The 11,882-nt window shown below is 34.6% G+C and overlaps 1 protein-coding gene across 1 annotated transcript; it reads left to right on the forward strand.

Annotated features, from left to right (window-relative positions):
* Window positions 1–9,494: 9,494 nt before the first annotated feature.
* On the forward strand, window positions 9,495–11,448 carry LOC110019421 (amidophosphoribosyltransferase, chloroplastic-like). Its single transcript, XM_020717061.1, has 2 exons — window positions 9,495–9,963; window positions 10,002–11,448. The coding sequence occupies exons 1-2, from the start codon at window positions 9,636–9,638 to the stop codon at window positions 11,300–11,302; spliced, it is 1,629 nt and encodes a 542-aa protein (XP_020572720.1). The 5' UTR covers window positions 9,495–9,635; the 3' UTR covers window positions 11,303–11,448.
* Window positions 11,449–11,882: the final 434 nt, after the last annotated feature.

Raw genomic sequence — 11,882 nt, forward strand, 5'->3', positions numbered from 1 at the left:
AATTTTTTTTTTTGATATTAGATAAATATATATATATATATATATATATATATATATATTACCTTTAACACCTTCAAATTTCTATTCAATGTTTTGGTTTCTTCTTCCCAGATGCCTAGCTGAAAGCAATTGCTCTTTGCTTTGCTGCTTCTAGAGCTCCACCTCGCTCTTGCTCTGCCTAGGTCATGGGATAGTGTTGAAGGCTTGTGCGCGCCCACACATACACACATATATTAATTAATCAAAATATACTTGAATTTTATAAAATTAGTTTTGATGATGTTGAGATGTGAAAATTAGGTTATAATTTTTTAAACAAATTTGATTTATTTATTTATTTATGTCATTTATGGTACTACAATTTGTTTGTCAACAATATCAATAATGTCTAATAGTTAAATTTATATAATTAATTAGATTAATTGTTATTTTATTAAATTTACCAACATTGTACCTCTTTGACTTTATCTAATTATATATAATTCAACTGTTTTTGATGAACACAGTGATCCCTTCTAGTTGAGCGTAAAGGACGACAGAGACATGTATACTCACTATTGAATCTATCAATAATAGACATTTTGAAATTTTTCTCTAACATATTGGATCTCTGAGTCAGGAGTAAACATCATAATTCAATTGCATAAAAACATCTCAAAATATTTCATTTCATTGAGCTTCAAAGCTTTTAATAAACATCATAATTCAATTGCTTGGAAACATCTCAAAATATTTCATTCCATTGAGCTAAAAAGCTTTTAGTAAACATCATAATTCATATATATAACATCGACACTTTATTATGATGCACATTTTACATCAATTAAGCATTAAAATTTTGGGTAGTAACTTTTTACTTCTACATGTAACAATGGTCATAATAATAAACCAACGAGTCTTACAGTTTAGTAAGATAGTAATTCTATTACAAAATTTAGATACCAAGAAAAAAATGTTGTGCTCATCATGCACTTGTACATATATATAAAATTAAGATCATGATTATTGGCTAGTCTGGTGCATTATATATAATCATTGTACTAAAGGAAAATTTAACCAAAATTTCAAATGTCAATTTATTCTATATGCTATGCTAGTGATATGTACTAATGGTAACACCTTAAATCAATTAGAATATAACATTCATTTGCTTATTTTATTCATTTTGCATCATATTCTATCATAGTCTTTAGCTATGCCTTGTATGGTTGTGTAAGTTCATTGATTATCATGAAGTAGTGATTGTATTAAACCCATACCACATATCATCATAAGACTATTACCTAGCCTGTCGAAGAACTTTTTAAAATTTAATATAGCTCGGGTATAACCCAACATTATTATTGTTGAATTACACCTAAATTAATATACGTGGTTTAGTCAAATTTTTATTAGGAGCAGTTTAGTAATTAGTTGGCCTATGATTTAATGTGTTTTCTTATAAATAATCATGCCCTTGGTTAAAAAGGGAAATTTTTTGTGATTTTGTTTTCAGGATTTTAAATTTGGCAAAGATTTTCTTACTTTAGCATAAATTCCCAAAATTTGGAGAGACGTTGAGGGTTGTAGTGGAACACTCCACCATAATAGATAGCTGAAACTCGAGTAACCATCCTTGTAGTTATCCATGATAGGTGGCAACAGTATCAGTGACAAGAAAGACCTCTGGTGACAAAAATTGAGAGGAGTTCTTGCAGGCAATAATTTTTTGCAGCAAAAGATTAATTGCATTTCAGGTAAGTGAAAAATCCTTATCTGTAGTCATTCAAGTGGTGATAACCTGTAATCCACAGTAGTCTGCAAAGTTCTTGAATGGATTCATTAGAAGTAGGAACTATGTATTAAGAGTAGCTGTATTAGGTTCTCTGTTTCCAACTCCCTTATTTTAGCTAAATTATTTTTCATGAGAACATTTAAGTTGTTGTTTTGTTTATGATTATCAATAGGGAACAGATGGAAAATTCTGGCCAAATAGGTGCCATTGATCCAGTTGTTTGCCTAGAGTTTCATATCCTTAATACAACTTACACTAGTTTATTTGGTTCTTAGAAATTGCAGTAGTAAAGAAGTAACTGCTAGCCATTATAGTTCTCATTAGGGTATCTTTGGGTATCCGACAAGGGATTGGTAGGATAGAAGAGCTGCCACTATGTGATTGTAAGGTTTAAATCACTTGTATGGATCAAGAATTGGCAATCGGGAATTAGCTAATCTTAACTAGAGATAGTAGTTTTCATTTCATTTGATCCAAAGTCCGTTGAAAGCTATTTATGGGTATTCTTTTGGATTTGATTGTGTCACCTAAATATTATTGGCGATTGTTGGTATGTGCAATTCGTATTATTGGGCTTGTTTAAACATTTTTTTTCAATGTTAAACTTTGGTAGTAGATTTAGGATACCACCTAAGAAAAATCAACCCCATCACAACTAAGAAATAGCAAAATAACAATTTCACCAAAAAAAATAATAGTTACAATATAAATTAGCGGCTTATGAAACCTCGAACAAAAAAAAAACAAAAATTAAACATTACACAAGTAGCTTATAGTTTTTTGCTGAGAGACAGATGTTATTGTTGAGAGAGGCAATAAAAAAACATTAAGATCTCTGTCAAGAAGCCACATTAAACTCGAGAACATTGCCGTGAAAGTTGAAGAGGTTTTTAAGAAAGTTGATTATGTGGCTGCATTTTTAAAATTATGTAGTTATAGAGGCAATTGTGATCCCAATGTAAAAAAAAATGTTTGAGGCATACAACTCACCTTGACCAAATGAGGCATACTTCTTAATGAGGCTGTGTCGTGCTCTTTAACTTTCAACTGTGCATTGAACTTATGTCATTTAGAAATAAATAATAACTCTTTAGACTGAATAAGCCAATGTATTGTTGAAAAACATTTTCCAACAACTCTTTTCTTAAAGTAAATGAAATTAATTTAAGGATGAATAAAAATTTATGTAGCTGGAGTTAGACACATCAATATAGTCATATTTCAAAATTTAATTAATATTTTCTTGGATTTTGTTGACTTGTAAGATGAAGATGGTTGCAATCCAAAATAATGACAAAGATTTGAAGAATGCTGACACTCGCGAGGATAAGAGTGAAAGTAATTAATTTTAATTATAATTCTAATGACTACCCTCTAAGTTATGAAAGTGGGTGAGACTTTTGAATTAGTAAATTATAATCTTGGCGATTTATACTTCTAGTTTGTGTTGGATTGGGTAATGAGAGATTTTTTATGAACTTATTTTGATATATTATTTTAAAACTAGTATACTACTTATTATTTCATTTTTTGATTTATTTAATGGTTTAATTTTGATACCTATACCTCAAAAACTTCAAGGGTTATGTTTAACCTCACAAACAAGAAATACATCAATTCCCGTCTACTCAATACTCTTACACAATTTGAAACCTTGGGTGGTTGAGAATGTTGTTGAGGTCTTTGCTGAGATGATTGAGAACTTTCATGATTGGAACCTGGTCTATAAAGGCCTTGGAGAAATAACACTGAATATGCTATCATTGTTGTCGATAGGACTGGCAATCACTTGTAGGATTCACATATAATTTCAAAGATGCAAGGATTTTCATAGGATTATAATATTGAAGATCAGAAAACATGTGAAAACTTCAACATAGTAGTTAAGATCAACAATTGGAATGAAAACATATAAAAGGTAGTGAATTGATATAGTTCTTTTGGAGATGAAGATGTTATAAAGTTGTTTCACTTGGTATTGGATTGTTGCAAATTTTTTATCTAAAACAAGTACTTGTTGGCCCATACAAGATTATTGGTGCGTGCATACAATAAATTTTTATCTGAAATAGGCACTTGTTGGCCCATACAACATCATCGGTGCATGCATACAAGGCATTATCTTTTAGCAATAAGGTTTTGAATAGGAACATCTAAGTAGAAACAAGATACGTAAAGAATTAATATGTTTTTGGAAAGCATTTCCGAAGATGTCATGTAGGGAGGATTCATGTGCAAAGATATACTAAGATCGCAAGATAGATTTCCATTTGTAGTTGTTTTTTTTTTTTTTTAATCTTCTAAATTTGAAATCCACTTCATTGAACTTCTTAAAAACATTGGTGAATTTCTGGCCAAGTTTTCTTATATGGCATGCCCTCTTAACATTTTTTTCAGGTGTTTTTGTTGGCCTCACTTAGCTTTAACCTCTTACCTATATTTAATGCTTCTCAACATCATTTTTAAGCTACTCAAATAACACTTAGTTATATTTAAATGCCTTCATTGTTACACGTTGATATAGCCATTCATCCACTTTAAGTTTCTCTACATAGACATGGGACAACATCATCAAAACTATCTTTATTGGTACTATTTCAATAGAGCTTATTCATATATTATTAACCATCGCTTGGATCCGATTGGTTCTTAATTCATTATTAGTTTTCATAGGTTATATGGATTGTCAATCCTCTAATATCACATACTTCCAATCCATCATAAGTCACTGGTTATAATTCATTTATACTAAGCGGACTTTCTTAAATTGTCTATATCTGTGTCAAACTTTTCCGTAGGATTATTATTTTGCTTTATCAACCAGTTATAATGGATACAAATGTTCAACTCGTTGGTCTCTCAAGTGACCTCTACCATTTGATTACATTATTAAAAGATTTTATACTATTACTTCAGCATTCATACTATGCTTTTCTTAGCTTATTCTTCTTTTTAATGAACTTTTGACTAGGTCAAGTTTCTTAATATTTCTTATTATTCCATTTGCACTCATGACTACCATTATTATGGTAGATTTGATCATTTTTAATCAATTGAGCTCTTAGGTAATTGTTTTCAAGGACTCCCTAGTGGGTGCTTATCAGCTTTGCTATTAAAGACCCTACAAGTGGTTACTAGGGTCTTGGTTTGAGGTAGCTACATTGAATTTGTGCCATCACACTCATTATTCACCTCAAAAAGAAAGGAAAAACTATTGAGAAAACTCCTTGGAAGTGTCTTCTGAAAGTTTGTAACTTGGGAGTAATTTTTTAGAGTCTTCTCCCTTGAGATTTCTCTGTTTCTACACTATGGTGTTCCTTCTCTAGCAGGCCTCAGACATCCAAGCCTTTATTCATTTAAAATGCATTATCAATAATACACACACTATAGTATTAGCATATGATAGCATTTAAAAAAATCACGACACTACATTAACAATTATGCTTCATTAAATTCACTTAAAATTATAATTTCCGAAGGTGTTGTCGTATAGCCTGGGATGTTAGTGATGTCAGCAATCCTTCCTCGATATGCATTTGTGTTTTTCCATTGTTAATTTGACATGAAATCACCGCTAGAATTTGTGTTGATTATCTAGTTGTTTATGTTCTACCAAATAGAATAAACTAATGTACAAATAACAAGTCACAGAGACCATGAAGCGCTTGGTGCAAGTTATGGTAAGAGAAGTAGTATATGCTGACAAGGTTTATTGCGAGAGATTTTGAGTAAGGACATTTGAAGAAAATGTGGTAGCAGCTTTCCCAAGCAAAGGGCACACATCTTACATAGATTAACATTCCCACATCACAAAGTTGTTAGTTTATTAGAGAATTTTTCTGCCCTTAATTGTAGGCCAACTAGCAAAATAGAGCAATATTAAAAGTGTTGCCTTTAAAACCAAATAGTTGTACATACCAAAATTGGTAAGCGCGCAAAGATAAGCTCCTTAACTTTGTAACTGTTGAAATATTCATTTATTCTCTGGATGTTTTTGTTATTCTCATCAACTAAAGAGATAGAGAGTAAATCATTTACAATATGTATTAGCCATAGTTAAATAATGAGGGATGTTCATATGGTCTTTAGCAATAAGCTTTTTATCTTGCAAGTAGTGGCTGTGAGAGAAGTCATGGTAAGTATTCACCAGGTAGAGCTAGTCCTACAGGGATCTGCTTGCCACCTATGTGATGTAGAGAAGGGAAAAATTGTTTCCAAAATGAAGTTTAGTAAAGATATTGTTTTTCGTGCTACAGGTTGCTTGTTTTAGTTGCGTCCAAAAATCTTTTGATAGTGTAAGCCCAAATAGAACCATAAGAGAGGCAACACCATTTGAACAACAGTTAGCAAAGCGAGACACTCTTGGTGGTCAGCACTAGACATAGTATGATGAGATGATCAAAGCTATGGTGGTTATGACAGCTCAGTTAGTAGCATTGGGCATCTCGCATAACCTCCAGAGTTTGTTGCACCAGCGGTAGATAAAGGGGAAACAACAACGATTCATGCTTTAATGACAGAGCCTGTGGTAGTGCATGGGATAGTTGTCACCAATTGTACCACGAGAGGCCCCACCTTTACCATATGACACGTTGATGGAGGTTCGGTAGCAAGACCTTTCATCGACGCATATTACATATGTGATCAAACAAAAGATAAAACACACCATTTTATCCAAAAAAAGAGAATTGGTAAACAGTGACGTCCTTATTTAGTTGAGTATGAGCATGTTCAGTATCCAATATGTTTTTCCCATCATTGGTTCCAGTAGTTTGATGGGTTGAGAAATCTGAGGCAACACTTGGCTCCATATTGGGCATATATTGTAATATTGGGGAGAGTGATGCTTTGCTGCTTAGAATGTTTGTTGGCAGTTTGGGTGGGTTAGCATTTGAGTGGTATGCATATCTTCCTAATGATTAAGTCATGACTTTTGCAGAGCTTGACGAGTTCTTTATTCAAAGGTTTGTCAGTGCGGAGTGCAAGGTTACATTGATGATTTAGTGATGACTAGGCAACAACCTCACGAATCTTTATCTAACAATATTGTCAGGTGAAAGAATCTCAGTTTTTAGTATGAGCCACAATTACAGAAGCAACATACAATTGAGATGTTGCTGAAAAATATTGATGGTCTGATCACATTGTATATTAAGGGTTTCAATATCGAAAATTTTCAAAAGCTTATGAGTAAATTTACTAGTTTTGTTTAGAAAAAATCTTAAGTTAATTCTAGTACCCCTTTTGTTCCTAAGATGGGTGGTTTGATACTAAGTTATGAGATGAAAATTTTCTTGAGATTCCACCATAATAGAGAAATCCCAGAGTGATGGAATTGATCTTTTGGGTGATCTTTAGGGATAAAATAGAGCATAACAATATAAGAATATAGTTATCTATTTTAACATTCAAATTCAAATAGTATTTCGCAAGATTATAGGCACATCAATCGAGCTATATTCAGATAGAGGGTGAAGTGAACTTGGACTATGATGCCATTCTATTCTGAGTAAGTAAAAGTGATGATAAGTATATAATAATAATTTTTAAAGTATAAGAAGAAAATATTTTTCATGAGTAAAGATTGACATAAAATTTCAAGGAAATTTAGCAAGCATAATCTAGTCGTGTCCCCCCATAAAAATAATTATATAGATGTATTTATAGACTTTGAAGAGACAAATATTGACTAATCAAAACATTACCAAGTGATTCTCCTGAAGGACTTATATAAAATTTTAGGTTAAATGCATCATTTTTTTTTTTGCCTTTTCATGTCTACATGTTCTATGAACACGTTGGTCGCTTTAAACGGCTCAATTCTAGAAGCATTTCATTGTAATCAAATCATATTGCTATTTGTTTAACTTTTTATTATGCTCTTTTGTCATGATTATAGTTTAGAAAGAAATGATTGACATAGCAATTATTTATTTTGGAAAGGAATGTTGGCTCATGGAGAGTAATGTTGGCTTAACTACAATAATAATCCAAGTATGTAGGTTGGGATGGAGTTGGTGGTGCATCTCAATATAGATCATGGTAATATGGTGTAGGTAGCATCAATATTGATGACGTCCACCAAGTGGCTAAAACAAAAACGAAGAGATTAAATGATAGTTATCAGTAGCCAACCTCTGATCCGCATTAGTACAAGTTAAATATTCCATCTATTTAATACTGATAGAAACATATCATTATTTGTATTGATACAACAACAACTAACAATTTTTGTCTATACTTACGTAACAAAATCTTTTGTTGGATGAAAAAATTGCAAGCGCACTAATATATTTAAAATTATACCGACTTTGTTTGGTAATTATCATGGGTTGAGAGCATGCATGCGGGCCAACCAAATTTGTATTTGCTAAAATTGGCATGAAATCACCACTTACCAAGATTTGGAAAGATAATATTGTTGTACAAACATCCCATTTAATTTTTTTTTATTGGAAGAGAAGTTCTTAAGATTATGTCTTAAGATTGTTTCAATTACAATTTCCCTTCATACAACACAATGTCAATTTCATAGCAACACAAACAGAGATACATCAAAACTAGGGTCAACATGATGCATTAGGGTTTAACAACACAATTTTTTTTGGAAGAGGAAGTAATTTAACTATTATTTCAAACAACTTCAACAAATTTAAATGCTAAATCTTCTTTCTGGAGATGAGAATAACTTGAAAGTATTGTGTTTATGCAAATAGAGCTGATTGAATGGAATGGAAAGAACAAAAATTAGCAGTAGCGAAGACTTTGTTTGAAGCAACTTCATCATTCAACAATTTATTTTGAAAAACATTTTGGCAGAATGGAGAAAATTTTTTGTGATTCAAAATAGCAAAAAAATATTGTTCTTGCGAACAATTTTAAGAGATAATCGGCAAGCGCAGCTCTGCTTCACCTAATGTAAACTTTTGTCAGCATGCAACTTCGGCCCCGTTTGGGCAGCTTATAAGTGTGGGCGGTATTTTGAAAACGCCACATCACCGTCTGGAAAACACGTTTCAACATCTTATCCGAAAAAACAGTTGGATTTTTACACTAAATGCAGTTCGTTGGTCAAATCCTGTGTGCTGCGTTTCAGAATAAGCTGTTTATCTGAATTAATACAAACTGCCCGAAACCCACTCGAACATATCATGTTTTTAGTCTGCTTTCATAATAAAATATTAAAAAGATTGGATTTATCCAGTCGCTTTATTTGAATGTTTATCCGATTAATTTTAATTTTATTCTTTATGTTCTCTAAGCTTACGCTAAAACACGTGTGCTCTCAGTTTCGGTCAAACTATTTTGCTTCTTTTTTCAAAGTCAAAGTCTTCAGATCGATGATAAATCAGCCATTTGACTTCTATTGGCAAACTTTTCTTTTTTCCAAATTAGCCTTTCTTAATATTTATTTCCATATTAATATACATTTTTCCTTATATTTCCATGCCAAAAAGTAAATAAATAAGCTTCGTTTCTTTTTTTAGTAAATGAAATTAATTTGCTTTATATAATCTTGAGGGACATTTACATAAATACCATACAATTCTTTTGTATTTATATATCTAACACTTACATTTTCATATTTTGCATAAATACCATACTATTACTAATAATTAAATTTTATGTTAATATATTATTACAAATGAATTGCTTGCTATGTATTTAAATTATTTTACGTAATTAAATAATTTAAATATTTTTAATTTATTTATTTTAATTATACGAAATATATCAGAATATTTTTAGCTTATAGCATACATCTATTTGCACGGCCTGCAGCAAATCCTAAAAAGCCGCCGCTTAAAAATCCTAATACAAAAATCTCCCCCTTTTCTCCCACTTGCCTTTCCCCTCTTTAATGGCCGCCGCAACCACCTCTCCCGCTGCCGGCCACCTCGCTTTTCCCCAAAACCCTAACCCTAATACCGCTCGTCTATCCTTCCCCGCCTCCCTCAAAGCCCTTTCAAAACCCTTCTCCCTCCGCCATCACCACCGCCACCTCACAGTTTCTTCCTCCACATCCCCCAATCCATACATCTCCTCTACCGTACCCGATCTCCTCTCCGACAAACCACGCGACGAATGCGGAGTCGTCGGCATCATCGGCGATCCGGATGCCGCTTACCTTTGCTCAGTCGCTCTCCACGCTCTCCAACACCGCGGCCAGGAAGGCGCCGGTATCGTCTCCTCTCACCGCCCCACCGCCGACTCGCCCGCCCCCCCCCCGCCGACTCCCGTGCCACTCTCCGCTCCGTCACCGGTCTCGGTCTCGTCTCCCAAGTCTTCCAAGACAAGTCTAAGCTCGACTACCTCTCCGGCACCGCCGCTATCGGCCATGTTCGCTACTCCACCGCCGGCTCCGCCTCCTCCCTTGCCAACGTTCAACCCTTCCTCGCCGGATATCGTTTCGGCCAGCTCGCTATCGCCCACAATGGTAATCTTGTCAACTATTCTTCTCTCCGTGCCCAATTGGAGGATTCTGGCTCCATCTTCAACACCTCCTCCGACACTGAGGTCGTCCTCCACCTCATCGCTAACTCCAGCTCTCGCCCCCTTATCTCCCGCATCGTCGATGCCTGCGAGTCGATTCAAGGTGCGTATTCCCTCCTCTTCCTCACCGAGAACAAGCTATTCGCCGTTCGCGATCCCTTCGGATTCCGCCCCCTTGTACTGGGTCGCCTCCGGCGACCCAGCCGCGGCATCGTCTTCGCCTCCGAGACCTGCGCGCTTGATCTAATCGAAGCTGATTACGAGCGTGAGGTAAACCCTGGGGAGATCATCTTGGTCGATGGTCGTGACATGTCTCTCTCTTCTCTCTGCCTCATGCCTCCTAAACCTCGTAAAGCTTGCATCTTTGAGCACATATACTTTGCTCTCCCGAATTCCATTGTGTTTGGGCGTGCAGTCTACTCTTCTCGATACTCATTTGGTGCTACATTAGCCAAGGAATCTCCTGTCCCCAACGCTGATGTCGTTATCCCTGTTCCTGACTCCGGTTTCTATGCGGCGCTCGGCTATGCTTCCCACTCTGGGATTCCATTTCAGCAAGGTCTTATCCGCTCTCATTACGTTGGCCGAACCTTTATTCAACCAGAACAGAACATCAGGGACTTGGCTGTGAGATTAAAACTGGCTCCTGTGAGGGGGATTTTGGAGGGGAAATCGGTGGTGGTTGTTGATGACTCCATTGTTAGAGGAACAACGAGTTCTAAGATTGTCAGGCTGATTAAGGATGCAGGAGCCAGGGAAGTTCATATGAGGATTGCGAGCCCTCCTATTGTTGGTTCTTGTTACTATGGGGTTGATACTCCCAGATCAGAGGAGCTGATTTCTAATAAGATGGATGTGGAAGGAGTGAGAAATGCGATTGGATGTGATTCACTTGCCTTTTTGTCACTTGAGAGCCTTAGAAGCTTGCTTGGGGAGGAGGCTCCGAGTTTCTGTGATGCTTGCTTCTCCGGGAACTACCCCGTTCCACCAATTGAGAATGAAGCAGAGAGGTTGGTAGCAGTGGAGGAAGAGTAAGGTTTCTTCTGTTTTTCTTTGCCTTGTTTAGATTTTGGTGATGATGATCCTTTCACTCTTGATGAAGGGAAGTTTTGTTTATCTTCTTTTTTTTTTCTCTTATTTGAGTCTAAGCTGCTGGAATTATGAGAGTTTTAGAATTATTATGTTGCCATATTCATATTATAATTTATTGGCATTTTTTAAAAAAAAAATTATAAGCTTTATTAGTATAATGTTGCATTTTTATATGTATATATTTGTACTCATATCAAGATTTGTGAAGTTAAAATACCAGTCTTTATCACACTTGTCTACCACATTGTGGTTGTGATTGAGGTTTGTAGTGAGTTTGAATCGCACATATTATCTTTTTAGCTTACCTATCCCCGAAAAAAATAATGTCTTTAATGATTTGTACGGTGTATTGATATTTTATCTTTATTAAGTTTTCTCTGTGTGTACTAGTATTATATTAATCAAGTAAAAATATAATCTTTTATAATCTCTAACAAGAATAGGGTTGATGATGACAGTGAGAACTCTTGTATTATTAGTTGGGGATATTTACATTCATGCCACGCGAATCTTATGCTTTTAC

Source organism: Phalaenopsis equestris, unplaced genomic scaffold (assembly GCF_001263595.1).
Source record: "Phalaenopsis equestris unplaced genomic scaffold, ASM126359v1 Scaffold000055, whole genome shotgun sequence".
Lineage (NCBI taxonomy): Eukaryota > Viridiplantae > Streptophyta > Magnoliopsida > Asparagales > Orchidaceae > Phalaenopsis > Phalaenopsis equestris.

Bases quoted from the DNA above. Each gene is read 5' to 3' on its own strand.
- LOC110019421 (XM_020717061.1), top strand. From the start codon at position 9,636: ATGGCCGCCGCAACCACCTCTCCCGCTGCCGGCCACCTCGCTTTTCCC. The intron at 9,964-10,001 runs CCTCTCACCGCC...CCCGCCCCCCCC, and splicing joins GGAAGGCGCCGGTATCGTCT to CCGCCGACTCCCGTGCCACT.